The sequence below is a fragment of the Scyliorhinus torazame genome, chromosome 21 (genome assembly GCF_047496885.1).
Source record: "Scyliorhinus torazame isolate Kashiwa2021f chromosome 21, sScyTor2.1, whole genome shotgun sequence".
Lineage (NCBI taxonomy): Eukaryota > Metazoa > Chordata > Chondrichthyes > Carcharhiniformes > Scyliorhinidae > Scyliorhinus > Scyliorhinus torazame.
The window spans coordinates 13,610,895-13,627,918 of NC_092727.1; the positions used below are offsets into that span (position 1 = coordinate 13,610,895).

The 17,024-nt window shown below is 45.8% G+C and overlaps 1 protein-coding gene across 1 annotated transcript; it reads right to left on the reverse strand.

Moving 5' to 3' along the window:
- Positions 1–245: 245 nt before the first annotated feature.
- Positions 246–15,112, reverse strand: LOC140398738 (uncharacterized). Its single transcript, XM_072487748.1, has 7 exons — positions 14,872–15,112; positions 14,548–14,699; positions 9,154–9,240; positions 7,427–7,573; positions 7,090–7,287; positions 2,478–2,599; positions 246–441 (listed from the first exon to the last, which is right to left on the reverse strand). The coding sequence occupies exons 1-7, from the start codon at positions 15,110–15,112 to the stop codon at positions 246–248; spliced, it is 1,143 nt and encodes a 380-aa protein (XP_072343849.1).
- Positions 15,113–17,024: the final 1,912 nt, after the last annotated feature.

The window sequence follows — 17,024 nt, forward strand, 5'->3', positions numbered from 1 at the left end:
CAACCGCACAACAATTTAACTCAGGATGCTTGAGACCAGAATTAGAGGCGCACAGATATCGCAGAGGATTGTGGGGCTGGGTTTAACTTGCAGCAATTTGCTCCTGGGCGGCGATTGTTTGAAGGAGCTTTCCAATTAGTCTCACTTCAGTTCTCTTCCCCGTAGCCCTGCCAAAGTTTCCTCATGAATGTATCATATTAATCCATCCAGTGCGGTGGTACAACTGTATTGCAGGAGCAAAGAGTTCACTTTCCCCTGCTGTCGAATTCTGCTTCCAGTTCTTCAATTTCCTTCAAGAAAGCTATTTTCTTTGAAACAGACACCGTGCTCTCCTGCACCTCCTGCTCTGTCTCAAATACTGCAGTGAGCTCCATGGTTACATTATCAATCTTCTCTTCAATGTCCTCCAGATCCAGTTCTGATTTGGATTCAAAGCAATCTCTGCATGAACAAATATGAAGTTAATTTTACATCAGCAATGTATTTCATTTCTGGTACATATTCGAGAAATTAATCAACTCATGGGTCCTCTACTTATGTCACAGGACACCAACATGAAAATTCTTAATATGTTTGAAATTACTTCACCCCCTACATTAGTAGAAATTTACCCCCCTGCTTAAAACCAGTAAACATCTTCAACGGAAAAGGAATTTATGACAAGCATTTTTGCTTAAATGTGCCCTGTTAGAAACCTCCGATATCGAAAAAAAAAAAAGACTTGCATTTATATAGCGCCTTTCGTGACCTAGGGCATTGCAAAGCACTTTTCCAATTATGCTGTGTTAAATTGTAGTTGCTCTTGTATTGTAGGGACTGCAGCAGCCTACTTGCGCACAGCTCCCAGAACAGCGACAAGATAATGACAGGATATCTCTTCTTCACGATGTTAAGGGAACAAAAGAGAACTGGATACACTGATATTACGATCTGGACCAGATCCCGCAATGGCGCAGATACGGGACAGAAACCCCAATATTTTATTTTAATTTTGTAAGACAGTGAGAAAAGGTTACCTCACTCCAGGAGTGATTGCACGCAAGCTCGGGATGTGGTATATTGAAACAAAGTTTATTACTTACACAGTATTATAATGTCTTTAACATCACTCAAGAAAATAGCTTACAATTACCCTTAAACAATGCTAATCAATATAGTGACACAATAACCCTTAACTGCTATCTTTAGTCCAACTCAAACAACAGAACTCAAGTCACAATCCACTTTTAAATACAGTTAGCACTCAGGAATGCTTGCTGTAAAGAGATGCCTTGGATACTCCACTTTGAGAAAGAGTGATCTTTTGAGGTTGCTTGAAAGAAAGAGACCTGACACCCTGTCAGAATAATGCAAAATCTCTGGCTGCATTCTTCAGAAACCTTCTCGGCTCACCTTCCAGCCAAAAACGAACCCTGAAACCATCACCACCTGACTGCTTCAGCCTCTGGCTCTTCCCGTTAACTACATAATCACACTAAGCTGAACACACTGTCTCTAATTATCTACTCACCGTGGAACCCTCTCACTATAAAATAAAAGTCATATTTTTAATATGTTTGAAATTACTTCACCCCAAACTTTTACGATATTTTAATTGCACCTCTGGCTTCAAAAAGCCTAGCTGTCATTCGAGCCAGGACTTTTTAAAAACATGACTGCAGCAGTCATACACACACTAATCCAGGCCTTTAACCCTTATTGCACCAGATACACATAATACAATATATTTGAAAGTTCTGCATTCGTCACATGAACATTGTCTCCTGAGGTGGAGGGTTGCCTAACTAGGCTAGTTTTCCACCAGATTACTTCAAGGCTGCTGGTTCATTTTGTAATCCCATTTGGGTCTTCTAAACTACAGCTCTTAGAAAAGGCCAGGAACAGAGTGAGGGACGGGAAAATGTAGCCATTCAACTCTGTTGTTGCTCAAGATGCCACATGGTGTAATTTCACTGATATTCCAGTAAGATAGCGTTTATCATAGTCATGGATCGCGCAATCTACTGTAGCAAGTGGTATCCCAATGGGAAAGGATAAAAGGGAGATTTAATATCTTCAGATCTTCTAAAGATTCATTTCTGGTTTGTGGTTTATTAGGTGTCACAATACACTGTGCTGCAGAGATATTCCACACAGTGACTCTGTGGAGTCCGAAGACACACCTTGCATTGGTTTAGAGACTAGATGATCTGGGTCAACGTTAATCGGAGGCATGTTGGACTAGGAGCTAGTGTAGGTCCAGAAAGTACAGCAATAATGACGCATTAGGCTTGAAGAAACAGAATTTGGGTTGAACTCAATAATCTATGTTTACATTGCACCAAATTACTTCTAACAATACACGTTGAATAAAGAAATGCTGAGTGCTTACCTGTACGGCTTAATATTAATCATTGAACATTTTATGCAGAGATCTCTTAGTATACGCAGCTTTCAGGCAATAGGACACAGCGTTAGTGAGTGCAGTGACACCTTACCCGTTGCTCCTCTGTATTTCACTCTGGCCCTGCAGATGTTCGATTATTTTTTTGGCTCGCAGGTCTTTCACTGGGGTCCCGGTTGTGTTGCTTTTCCCAGCTGCTGTGCGGCGCTGCAGATGCTGAAAAATATACATGTTGGTCTATTCAGCAAGCCGCACGAGGGACCATTTCCTCGGCAAAGATTCTTACATGTGAATCCGAAATGAGCGCCTTCAGATTAATTTACAAGAGTTTTCAGGAGACTTTTTTCCCCCACATTGACCATTTGCAGTTGCCCCACAAACACTGTTTACTTTATAAAGGTTTAGATGCGAGAAAGATGCATATTGAACCCCACTGGCAGCCACACCGATTGCAGAAGAATCTGTCCTGTTCCGGTATATAATGAAATCGCAATAAATACTTTGGATTTTGAAAAGCACAAAAGACTGCAGAGGCCGGCCACCTGAAGAGCACTTGACTTCTCTTGTGGATTGAAACACTTCCCTGTCTCGAGAGGGAGCAAAAGGGATTTTCTGGACCCGAGTTGACATAATTCCCTTTTCTTGAAAGTAATTCAAATAAGGGCAATTTCAAATTGAATGGGTCGTTCTGATACAAGGGACACTAGCTGTCTCAAACCCTCAAGGTGTGAAAGTCATCACACAGGATATATAATCCGCCTGCTCACCCGCCTTATTCGGAAAAGGACTTTGGACTTGTAACTGGTCACATGGTGAGACAGCCAGGTTGGTGTCCTGATTTTAGCGCATCAAGAAGCTGTTCTGGACAGAAGTCCATTAGAGAAGACAATGAACCAGCTGCAAGTCAACGATGCAGCCAAGGTAATAAACAGCAACACTTGATCGTGGGAGTAGGACGCGCCCCAATCTGTCCCAACTTCAAGTTCACATGAGAACCAACCTCCTGGAACAGTTCTTGTGGGGACAAAGTCCCTTCTTCACATTGAGTATACCCTCCATCTTGTGCAGCATGACCATTGTGCTAAATGGGATAGATTACAAGCAGATCTAGTAATTCAACACTCGGTAATCACGAGGAACTGTTGGCCGTTTACAGCAGTACAATTGCACTCAACCACAATCTGTAACCTCATAGCTCAGCTTATCCCCCACTCAACCATTAACATCAAGCCAGGGAATCAAACCTGTTCAATAAAGAATGTTGCAGAGTATGCCAGGAGCAGCGCCAAACAAAGCCAAAAATGAGGTGTCAACCTGGTGAAGCTACAACACAGGACTACGAGGCAGCAAGTGATAGACAAGTTAAGTGATTCCACAACCAATGGATAGATCTCAGCTCTACAGTCTTACCATATCCAGCCATGGTTGGTGGTTGACAATTAAACAACTAATAGGAGGAATCGCCACAAATATCCCCCTCCTCAACGATGAGGGCGGCCAGGACATCAGTGCATACGATAAGGCTGAAGCACTTGCAACAATTGTCTGATGAAAGTGCCTTGTAAATGATCTATCTTGGCATCCTCTGGAGGTCCCCAACATCACAGATGCCAGTCTTCAGCCAATTCGATTCACTCCCCCCAAAAAAGGATGAAGGCACTGGATATTGCAAGGCTATGTGCTCTGACAATATTTCGGCAATAGTACTGAGGACTTTTGTTCCAAACTTGCCGCCCCTAGCCAAACTGTCCCAGTACAGACAGCTACAACACTGACATCTACCCGGCAATGTGGAAAATTGCCCAGAAGTGTTCTGTACACAAGAAACAGGACAAATCCAAACTGGTCAATTATTGCCCAATCAGTCGACTCTCAATCATCAGTAAAGTGATGGAAGGGGTCAACAATGCTTTCAGGCAGCACTTTCTCAGCAGTAACCTGCTCATTGATGCTTGGTCTGGGTTCCGTCAGGGCCAGACCGCTGCTGACCTCATTATAGCTTTGGTTCAAACATGGACACAAGAGTTGAACTGCAGAAGTGAGGTGAAAGTGACTGCCATTGATATCGAGGCAGCATTTGACCGAATATGGCAACAAGGAGCCCTAGCTAAACTGGAGTCAATGGGTCTCAGGGGAAAACTCTCCGCTGGTTGGAATCATACCCGGCACAAAGGAAGATGGTTGTATTTGTTGGAGGTCAATCATTTCAGCTCCAGGACATCACTGCAGGGGTTCCTCAAGGTAGTGTCCTAGGCTCAACCATTTTCAGCTGCTTTATCAATGACCCTCTTTCCATCATAAGTTCAGAAGTGGGGATGTTCACTGATCATTCAACATCATTCACTGAAGCAGTCAAAGTCCATGTCCAAATGCAGCAAGACCTGGACTATATCTAGGCTTGGGTTGACTAGTGGAAAGTAACAGTGTAGCCACCTGGGTTGGCCAACTCCCGACGTAAAATGGAGAACAGCAAAGGCTGAAGGGAAATTCAGCCAACACAGGCAGAAACTAGCAGGTGCAAGTTTAGTGTGTATTAAACTCTGCAAAAGCCCAGACAGCATCGATACAAGCAGCCATCTGCATAATAATGTAGCAGCCATCTACATACTAATGCGCGATCCCCGGGAACAATCGAAACATTTGGGATAAACAAGGCCTAGCCAGACTCCTCGGCGCCAGCAGGAGCCAACACAAAAGAGGTTGACGGACACCTCAAGACCGCCCATCGATCAGGGAACCGCTCCAGTATTGGAGAAATCGAACCAAGCGATTGGAACAAAGTCCAATCACTTGGGACCAGGTACAGGGTCCGCCCCGAAAGGCGGGAAGCCCCTGGGGACTATAAAGTTAAGCCCCCAAGTTCAAATCGTCCTTCTTGACCGGGTCACTCAGCAACGCAAACCAACCCTTGACAGTGACCGGTTCAACTGCCGCCAAGAGACCGTAAGTCTTAAGCCAACGCTCGCAACGAGATAGGTGCTCCTAGCTACCAGTCCATACCAGCTTTTGAATCCTGCAGACTCAGAACCTGAACGAAAGGCCATTTGTTCCCCTGACCTGGTGGGCCAGTCCGAAGCTATGTATAGGCCTGTTAGTTGTAGAAGTAGCTTAGAAGTAGAATTTGTGCATGAGTAGTGATTTACTGTGTATAATAAATGTGCTTTGACTTGAATCTTACTAATTGGTGTATTGAGTTATTGATCATTACTTGAACTTGAACCTCGTGGCAGTATCATAAAGATACCTGGCGACTCGAGAGCAAAGGTTATAAACAGAGCCAATTGAACCAACCAAAAGTTAGCAACAACACTCATGCCACACAAGTGCCAGGCAATGTCCATCTCCAACAGGAGAGAATCTAACCATCTCCCCATGACATTCAATGACATTACAATTGCTGCATATCCCACTATCAACATTCTGGGGGTTACCATCGACCAGACTCTGAACTGGACTAGCTATATAAATACTGAGGCTAAAAGAGGAGGTCAGAGGCTAGGAATCCTGCGGTGTGTAACTCACCTCTCGGCTCTGCAACACTTGTCCACGGTATACAAATCACAAGTCAGGAATGTGATGGAATGCTCCCCACTTGTCTGGATGAGTGTATCTCCAACAACATTCAAGAAGCTTGACATTATCCAGTACAAAGCAACCTGTTTGATTGACACCCCATCCACAAACATTCACTCCCTGTACCACCGAGGAACAGTGGCAGCCGTGTGTACCGGCTAAAAGATGCAGTGCAGGAACTCATCAAGGCTCCTTCAGCAGAGCCTTTCAAACTCATGACTGCATTTGGAAGGACAAAAACAGCGAATATCTGGGAACACTACCATCTGAATGTTCAGCTCCAAGTCATTCACCATCATGACTTGGAACTATATCACCGTTCCTTTATTGTTGCTGGGTCAAAGTCCTCCCTAACAGCACTGTGGATACACCTACACCACATGGACAGCAGCAGTTCAAGAGGCAGTTAAGTACCACCTTCTCAAGGACAATTAGGGTGGACAATAAATGCTGGCTTTGCGAGTGACACTCACATCCCATGAATGGATAAAAAAACTATTAGAAGTCTTACAACCTGCTGAGAATTGTCCACTTACAAGACCTTCACTTCAACTAAAAATATCCATTAATCTAAGAAACGACAGGCCTGCCATGAAAGAGAGACAGAGACAATTATGCTATGTAATTGATTGTTTTTTTCTTCAGCTCTGTCTATTCTTTGTGTGAGTGATAGTTTGCAAATGTTTACACCTCCGATGCAAGTGTGAGATAATAAATAATGATCTTTATTTTTAAACTCACAAAAGAGCTTGCTGCTGAAATTATTTAAATTGGACAGTCACTCTGATATAAGAAAATATACACACCTCACATACAAAACATACTGATCGCGAACAGTAGGAAAACACAATCTTGTTCCGTGACAAATTATTTATTTATCTCCCTACGGAGATATATGTGGGCTGTGGCTCTATTCACAATATCTGAATTCCTAACGTTATTCAAAGTAATTCATAACATGTAAAGGATTTTATAATGTTTCTGAGATGGTGATTTCCATATAAATGCCAACCTTTCTTTACCATGATTTCGTTAGATGATTGTGGAGCCCAGAATTTCTCTAAAGGAAGGGTGTAGTCAAACTAAACTAGCCTTTAAACAATGTTCTTTGGAATAAATGAAACAACCATTACCTCTGCAAAAAATGCCAAGGTTTTGGGGTCCTTCAGCTTGATGTTCAGCAAATCAGAAATTGCGTCAGTGTAGATTTCTGGGTCGAATTCGTTTTGGAACAACTTGTCCGTTGTAGAAGCTCTCAGGTTGAGTGCATTGCTGGTAGGAGGAATCCGAAATCTGAGGAAGAACATGTCTTCAAACAAGGCCTTGAGCGCCTGGAATTAGAACAGAACAGACCTCTGGTTTCAGATTTGGCTGCTTAAAAAGCAATTAAAGTGGTTGCCTTTACTCTTCGTTCCGTGGTTACTCTGCACAGAATATTAATTGTGTCAGTATAAGACTGTACGACATTACCTGGTGAAAAATCCTGAGGAACTGAGGATTGGAGTCATCATTGAGCTCATCAGCAGCGAGGTGAGATAAACAATGGACCAGGAGGAGGGAGAAATCACCCACAGACGCCAGCCGTTGTCGTCGAATGAACAGCGTTTTCTGAGAATGCTGGAGTAACAAAGGTCTGAAGGTCACTGCATAGCTGTGTCACATTTAAAACTGTTTCTCCTTTGTATAAAACTGATGAAGAACAATCTTCAAGAGCAAAACATTAATTTTCTTTGTGCCCATACTTTGTAACGGGCAAGGCTAAATAGGTTGGAACCAAAAAATGTTCAACATTACCTTCAAACCATTCTTGGAAGAAGTGATCTTGCTGAAACAACGTGGGTGCATTTACACCAACCACTCTTATAGACAATCGGTGTGCCAGTGCCAGTGTGAGGATACTTCTCTGGTGTTAATGATCTCTGCTATTATCAATAGATAGCTCACATGGCACCCCACAATCAGCAATGAAGGAAGACTGGGTTGGTTTGTCCTGTGCTGGATTGAATCTCTGGTCTTAGCACCATGCTAATACTGGCCAAAAAATTATTCTATCCATTTAGAAAAATGACAAATATTGTAATCTTCCTTGTAAAGAGAATCTTCACAATTATATAGAGATTTTTCACAGCGGAAACTTTGATGATTGATGGGTTTTCACTGGTGGTTTTGTATCTGATCGGGGTGCTTTTTATTTTTTAGTAATTAATCTGGGGTGAGGACTTAACCCCCAAAAATGTGCATCTTGCACAACAAGAGTCTATTCCTTCAGCATGTTGCATTCACAATTTCTGGGCTGCGTTGCTTGTATTTATTACGGGCTGGAAAGTTTGTGAGTGTGATTTCAGTGGGCTGGGGTGGGATTCCATATCCAGTTCCCTCTGGTGCTGAACCCGTTGGGATTTTTTGTGCTCAGTTGGAAACAACTTGGATTAGCTGAGGATCACTGGGCGCTGGAGTCACTTTTGGGCACATCTCCATGCCCACCCTGCCCCATGCTACTAAAAACTCTGCTGCCCAACCACCACCAAATAGGACTGCCCAGATCCACTCCCCAAGACCTGAAACTACACCTTTTGATTCCCAGGGCACATCAGGTCACCTCTGATCCCTCATGTGGACACTGGTCCATCTCGGCAGTCTGGCCCCCCCCTGGGTACACCTGGAGGCCGGTGCACAGTCAGCATACTGTCCTCCAAACGAGTCATGAGGCGCAATTTGTCATGCCAGCGGGCAGCAGGGTGGGTTTATTCAGTGCTGGGGCAGCGCCCTGGGCGGGAGGGAAATGCGAGGGTACAGCCTGGGCATCTTCTTCCCCCACCAAGGGATGTACTTACCTGTGTGCCCCCGAAGGGTTTACAGCAGGGAAGCCCGCTAATCATATTTAAATATCTTATAAAGGAGTTTCAGTCATTACATGGCGCGAACCCCGTTAGGTCACTGGTGGGGCGGGGGAGGGGAGAGCAATCGAGTGGGGAAATCCCGGCAGCCGAAGTGCTGTTTTGGGACTCGCGCTCAATTATCTGCCCTGAAAAAAGGGGTGGAAATCCCCCCGCCCACACACAGCATAGCTAGTCCTCCAGATGCCTGGCTCACCCGAGGCAGCCCCTGACCCCTCTGACCATGTAAGGGATGGGCGGAGGATACATTTCTTCCGAATTCACGGTGGTACAAGAATAAATCACAATGCGTTTACATACCTGATAAAAGAAGGAATTGCGGAAAGCATTGCGTGTGTATTTGTTAGTTGGCAAACTGGAGGCAAGAAGTAGATTGGTCTCCGGAACCTATAAAGAAATGTGAAAATGGAACAGCTAGAGATGATTCGGGCAATGTTAACCTAACTTGCCAGGCAAAAAACTCATTGGCTTCAGCGGAACACTGGTTTAAAACAGCATCCAATGTTGTTCCACTCTACTATGGGTTTTAAAAGCAGCATCACTGCCAATTTCACCAGTTTCGCAACAAGTCGATTAGTTTAAAATTGTCCCCAAAAGGTATGGGTGGAATTCTCCGACCCCCCCGCTGGGTTGGAGAATCGGCCCGGTGCCGTGCGAATCCCGCTACGTCGCCCCGACGACGGGAAGCAATTCTCCGCAGTGCGGAGAATCGGCGCAATTGTCGCCGGTGTGGTCAGCGCGGCACCGGACGGGGTATGCGGCGACTCTCTGGCCCCGGGCGGCACGGGCCAGCGCGTCGATTCTCCAGCCCGGATGGGCCAAGCGGCCATCATCAAAAAGCCGAGTCCCGCCAGCGCCGTTCTCACATCCTCTGAGCCGGCGGGACCTCAGCCTCGGAGAGTATGGGGGCGGCCTGTTTGGGGGGGGGGGGGGTCCGACCCCGGGGGGGGGCTTCTGTAGTGGCTTGGCCCGCGATCGAGGCCCACCGATCGGCGAGCCGGCCTCTCTGCCCCCCGGCCTCCTTTCCTCCGCAACGGCTCCTGTAGCCCTGCGCCATTTGGCGTCGGGGCCAGTGTGGGGAAGAAGGCCACTGCGCATGCGCTAGTTGGCGCCGTCCCAACTGCGCATGTGCAGACCCCGCGGCGCCGAGTTCAAGTCGGGATCGGCAGCTGGGGCGGCGGATGCCGCTCCAGCGCCGTCCTAGCCCCTGTGGGCCGCAGAATGGGGTCCGGGAACGGGCGCCGACGCCGGAGTAAAACACTCCCGGTTTTACTCCGGTGTCGGCACTTAGCTGCCCGTTGGGAGAATCCCGCCCATGATTCCAGTGAGCTACCTTAGCACGAGAAGAAGAGCGGCACGGTGGTGCAGTGGTTAACACTGACCAATCTGACACTGACAAATTTTGGGAAAATTCCACCCCTTGTGTTCATTTTAACCTGAGAGAAATGAATCCAATGCTTCAATACGTGGAAATAGCCCCAAGAACCATTAATTACAACACAGTGGGTATCAGGACGTAATCATGTAGCCTGCTGTCGTTTTGGAATTGTAAGATTTCCCAGCTATTAAAAATGTTCATTCTGAAAATTAAGGGGGGGATCAAATTGGCAGAATAGTGGATGGTGTTATTATGGCACTCTGAGAATGTTAAATGTGCAAAATCCTTTTGCACAATGATACTCCTACCTCTACAAGCAATAAATATTCTGCAATTCAATTATTGAAGCACATCAAAGGACAATGATGTTATTTAAGGTGAAGGGTTATGACTGAAGTACGGACTGAAGTATTGAAAAGTGTAGAAGAATGCATACTTCTGTGGAACTGGGCTGATCACCTCCGGGTCTCATGAAGCACGTCCACCACAACCTTCTCAAGGACAATGTGCTGACAACATTGGTGATACCCACATCCCGTGAATGAAAAAGGTTTTGGCTCTTCCTGGGCAGGATTCTCCGACCCCCCGCCGAGTCGGAGAATCGCCGGGGGGGGGGGGGGTGGCGTGAAACCCGCCCCGCTGCCCGACGGCGGCTGCCGAATTTTGGCGGGGGCGGGAATCGCGCCGCACCGGTTGGGGGCCGTTGGCAATGGCCCCCCCGGCGACTCTCCGGGCCCCGATGGGCTGAGCGACCGCCCGTTTTCGGCCAGTCCCGCCGGCGTACCGGCAGGACATGGCTCTGCAGGCGGCTTGCGGAGTCCTCGGGGGGGGGGGGGGAACGGGGGATTCAGCCCTGGGGGGGCCCCCCAGAGTGGCATGGCCCACGATTGAGGCCCACCGATCTGCGGGCGGGCCTGTGCCGTGGGGGCACTCTTTCCCTCTGCGCCGGCCGCAGTAAAGCTCCGCCATGGCCGGCGCGGAGAAGAAACCCCCTGCGCATGCACAGGAAATACGCCAGCGGTTCTGCGCATGCGCCAGAACACGCAGGCGCTCCTGCGCATCTGCCAACTCGCGCCGGCCGACGGAGGCCCTTCGGCGCTGGTTGGCGCGGCGCCAACCCCTCCAGTGCCAGCCTAGCCCCCGAAGGTGCGGAGGATTTTGCACCTTCCGGGCGGCCCGACGCCGGAGTGGTTCACGCCACTCCTTGGCGCCGATACGGCCCGCCCCGCCGGTTAGCGGAGAATCCCAGCCCCTATCCCTGGGAAAGAGAAGTAGGTGGGGGGGGGGGGAGGAGTTTGATGTAAACAACCAAATGTGAAAAGTTTAGAGAAGTAAGAATGGGACGAAAGGAGAAAGGTCAAGTGTTGATCTGGTTTTGGGGTTCTGTATCACGGCCATTACTAATTGTTAGTAAACTGATCCTGTCCCACATACGTAACTGCGTTTGGATCTTTGCCTGTGAGGGGAGCAGAGCTACTGGGAGCAGGGCGACCCGACCAAAGGCAGAGGCCAGCTAGGGCTGGGCGTGAGAAGGCTGGGCAGCAACCAACACGTTCTTTCTTCTTGTTTTGCATGTTGAATTTACTGCCTCTTTTGGGGTCATTTCTATCTCTGATTGATGCCATCGGTATCACAGCGTTCCCAAAGATTATTGCCAGGAGCCAGCTACTCGGTCGGATCTTGGCCGTGAACTGCAGCTCATCCTCACGCCAATTCTTCTCACAATTTCCGAAGGCGACCCCCTGGCTAACTCTCTCAAAAGCTTTGTTTAATTTGTCACTGCCTTTGAGAAGCTTAGACAATCGGCTGCTTTTTCTTAAGGAGACTTCATTCGACAGATTCACACTCGTGAATTGCTAAATCAAGACAGACCAACCCCAATCACCATGAAGAGACGCTATGAATCTGGGAGTCAAAAAAGCAGCTAGTTGAAGGCGAGGCAAGAGGGCGAAGCTGGGCAATAAGACAATTTTGCACTTTACTTTAAAAGGTTTCCAATATTGAGCAGTGCCCAAACAGTGCATTGATCCTCGATAATAGCATCCACAAAAACATTTGGTGACTTGTCTGATGACTTCAACCTGCTGATTTCCGGAGTCAACACATCGCCTGAAAAACTTGAACAAGTTGTTGACTCTGAAATGGGATTAGAACTATAAGAGGCTGCTCAAGCCCATTCCCCTGCTGCTGGAGTGGGGGAAGAACCCCACCCTGAAGGCATTGCCTTATGGTCAAAATCTGTTCCACTGGGCATGATTGAATATTTTGTAATAAACAGACAAGAGAACATCGGTAATGTTGAAAATTTGAGAAAAGAGTTTGAGGTTCAAGGCGAAAGCAGTTTAGAGTCTTCATAGGTCCCATTTTCCGAGGGTGAAGAGAAATGGTGTGACGGAAAGGAGAAATTGGTTAATTGTTTCCAGAAATCTCTAAGGCAGTCGACTGTTAGGTTTGCAAATTATTACCTGACTCGAGTGAAGAGAAACTGTCATTTGTCGACGGGTACTCCAGCTGGAGAAATGTTGGAAGAGATATTGCTGATCATGAAACTTCCAAAGCTCATATTAAGGCTGTGTGTGTGTTCGTCCAAGTATGTGAATTATCTGGAATAATTGATTCTTTGTTATCGGTTCAGTTTGAAAAGGAGTGCTCTTACAGGAGGAAAATGCTGAGACGTGTTGTTGTCACAGTCAAACTGTTATCTTCCTTGGAACTACATCTAAGAGGACACGATGATTCATCAGTGCCAAGACAAAGAGGACATTTTTTAGCCTGCCTTGAATATCTCAGTGAATTTGTCGAGCTTCTCAAAGAGCATTTGAAAAGTTATCAATATTGTGGCTCAGGGAAGACCAACTTTTTAACGCACCAAAGTTGCCAGCAAAGCCACTGATATTAGACTTGAACTAGACACTCCACTTCATTGGCGTATTTGCTTCTACACTGGACTTTTTCTGGCACATTCTGTCTAGCACTGGCCTACTGCGTAGCAGTCATATCATCGGTTGATTTTCCCATCCCGTTGCTCATCCGCCAGTTCATGTTTTCTCGCCGGAAGACACACAGATCGCAGTATTGACCATCTCTACCGTCATGTTGACAACGGGTAGTGGCACCAACGTGGATTTCAATTTATCAATTACAGCACAGGCTTGTTGTTGTCATAATTTAAAGAGCACGACAGCAGCCAGTCTGTCAAGCAGTGATTTGGCTTTCTGTATTCTGTGCCTTGCATTTGTGCATTTCAAAGACGGGCCTCCAAAAGTATAAATCCTCCTCTGTCCGACCTACTTAACCTCTCCTCATAAGAAAATCGCTCCATACCCGGGATCAACATAGTGAACCTTCTATGGATTGCCCCCAATGTCAGGACATCTTCCCTTACATAAGGGGGACAAAACTGTTCATATTTTTCTTTACAAGAGAAAATACATGCTTACTCACCAAATAATGCCAAGGTGATGTATCAATATTCTGAGAAAAATACTGTAAAAGTATAGCTCAGAAAGAAACCATATGGCCCTTCATGCCATGGCACTAGCTGGTGCTAACTCATCAACTGGAACTATCTACTCCAATTCCATCTCCCTGCTTTATCATAATTTCCATAAATATTTTTGCTTTTCAACTGTCCAGTTTAATTTTTGAATGATGCTATATAAAGGCTCTGCCTTGTTAGTACTTGTAAACCATTCCATGTTCTAACACAATTGTGTATGCAAAAATATTTCTCTTTGTTCTACTGGTGATAATCCTCAGCCTACACCCACTGGATACCGATTTTCCATCAAAGTAATCAATCTCTCAGCACCTTCCAAACCCGTGACCTCTACCACCTAGAAGGACAAGGGCAGCTTGGAAAAACCACCGCCTGGAAGTTCCCTTCCAAGTCACGCACTATCCTAACTTGGGGCAATATCGCGGTTCCTTCACTATCGCTGGAACTCCCTTCCCAACAGCAATGTGGGTGCATCTACACCACACGGTTGCAGCAGCTCATCACCACCCTCTCAAGAGTAATTGGGAATGGATAATAAATACTGGTCTAGGGAGCGCAGCCCATGAACAAATTTAAAAAATTACCCCTTTCATCATATTGAAAATTATTACGAGGTCGCCACTTAGCTGTTTCAGTGAAAGGAAACCCACCACCAACAACGAAGAAAAACTGAGGAAGGTGAAGGAGTTTCATTGTTGAGGTCTTAGGAAGAAACGAGTTTGAGTAAAATGGAGGCTGATGAATCTTATGTCAAGACAGTACACGCGCAGGATTCTAGTTACAGGCTTCCCCTCCACAAGCCGCAGCAAACTCTCACGTTGATCGATCTTTTCACCAGTTGGATCACAAAGATTCCAAAACAGTAGGCGGCAAGCTCAGTCCCTGAAATCTTCTCCAGAGACAGTGGCACCAACGTTCCTTCACATGTCCACTGAGCATCCATAATGTCTATGAATGGTCTGTCTGTTTCTGCAATGAGAGAGTTTCCATTTAAACCGACAAAAATATCAGACCAACAAACCTTTTCATCAGAAAGTACACAAGTTCAAAACAAAATTTTTGGTTTATGCAAAGAATAATCCAGTTAAATTCTACAGTTTCGCAATTTAATCTGGATTGATCATTTGTTAAGGCAATGCACCTTGATATTTGGTTTCTGCTTGACTTGTGTTCTGCGGATGGTCTTTTTCCTGCGAAAGTGCCTCTGTGCCTGCATTTTCTTTCAGCTGTCCATTTATTTCCTTAAGGAGCATGAAGAGTGGAGATTGTGACAGCAGCTTGGCCCTGTCTATCTCTGCAAGAATGAAAAGATCAATAGGAGAGAAACCCCGTTCATATGAGATTCCCATATTGCTCTTCAAATGCAGCTCTGAGCCAGGCATTTAAGTCCAATACAAGTTTATTCAGACTGGCTGAGCTTTACTTTTGATCTTTTCCTTAGCCAGTACTTTCTTTTGGACAGCCCCAACACCGACTTCACATTTAATCACGCGCCACAATGCACGTTGGCCATCGCATTGTGTTTTCCATTTCTTGATGTTAAAGGCACTACATAAATGTAAGAGTCTGTTGTGTTGTGTTTGACAATCCCCTAGTTGTGTATTTCTGATATGTAGTTGGCACGTTTGCTTTCTTTGAACCTGCAGCTGTGTATAAGACTTTCCTGACACACTCGCGCTCAAATTCACCTTTGAAATGGAACTGTCTAATGAGCTCGCTTTCCTCAACCTGCCAGTTGAGAAATCTGCTCATGGGCTCTCTCCTGCTGTCACCGCGAGCCTCCTGCATTGGGATTCCTAGAGCTTCGCATGCTAGAAGACCGGCCTTATCAGCAATCTTGTAAATAGGGTTCTAGCCATTTTGCTCACCTTGCAAGTCTACCAGAAATAGAGTGCATCAAAACTATCCTGCGGGATAATGGCTGATCAGATAATTGTGCCCCATGTATTGCTCACACTCATACTTGTGAATGGGCCTAAGGCTTTGGAACGCAAAATGCTAAATCGACCTCAAATTACCCGAGAAGTGTACCGTATCTCAAATTTAAGCAACAAAGGAAGATTTCACACTGCTACAACAACATGAGCAGTGGCAACATGAATGCTGTTTTCCATTAACAGGATGCCCAAAATATGTTCTGCCTACCACACAAATACATGTGGTATATGAATTTCAGCACTGGTGTGATGCCAGGTATGCAGGTCATACGTCCCAATGACTGGAAGATCGCATCAAACAGCATGTCCGTTTGGATATTTACAAAGGCATAGTATTGACCCCACTGAACCAACCTGTGCTTTCAAAACTCAGAACAACATTAGATTGGGCAGCACTTGCTGGACAACCCTGAGTGTGCTATGATTCCACGAACAACCACTTCACTAGAAGCTGATGTTTATATGCAGGGACTTGTCCTCTCCAAGAAAAAGGAACATGCCCCTATATTCCATCTTTTTTGAATAAACAAATGATCGGGGGACAAAAGCTCCCTGGTGCATTTGCCACGCCAACATTGCGACCAATTGAAGACAACTTGCCAATCAATCAACACCCCTTTTCCTAAATGATGTAAATCATTGTTCCCTTTGAAATTTGGAAGTCTAGCATTTACCCTGATGAGTATAAGATGAGATGCTTGGACAGTATGTCTCTTTTTTCAGCAGTGAAGTTCTGTACTACCAGTCGACTATTTCTAAACCCTTAATTCCATTTTTTGGTCTGATCACAAGTCACCACAAATCAAGGAGCTGAACCTATTGTCACAGAATCTATTAAAGATTTCGACAAATATGAATGTGGACTTGCACATTGCGTATGATGGCTATGAGTTCAAAGCATCCAGTTTGATGGTCTCCGTTGTGAGAATACGCCCGATTTATTCTATGGAGGCTGGGGGGATCAAGCTTGCTTGAGGAAGAATGGTATGCTCAGCCTGAGTGAAGATACATGATAATGCAATACATGGGCTTGGGATTGGTGGAGTTCAATCCTCTTTGTAGCATCCTCAATTTTGAGGGTTGTCGAGCCACGACTTAAACTGTGATTTTACAATGGGGCAGCGTAAGGAGGCCTCAGCTGGAACGGGCTATTGGCATTAATCTGAACCATACTTTAGCCAATTGAGCTAACTGTGCCCCCCCCCCCCCAGTTGCTGGTAAAGAACCATATTAGATGCCAACATACTTTCAGACCAATGAGAACATTCCAATACTTAATTGTTAACGGTAAAGAGTTGCAAGACCAATAGATGTTTAAATAAGTCCAATTGTTACCTTTGCGTGATACAAGATTCAG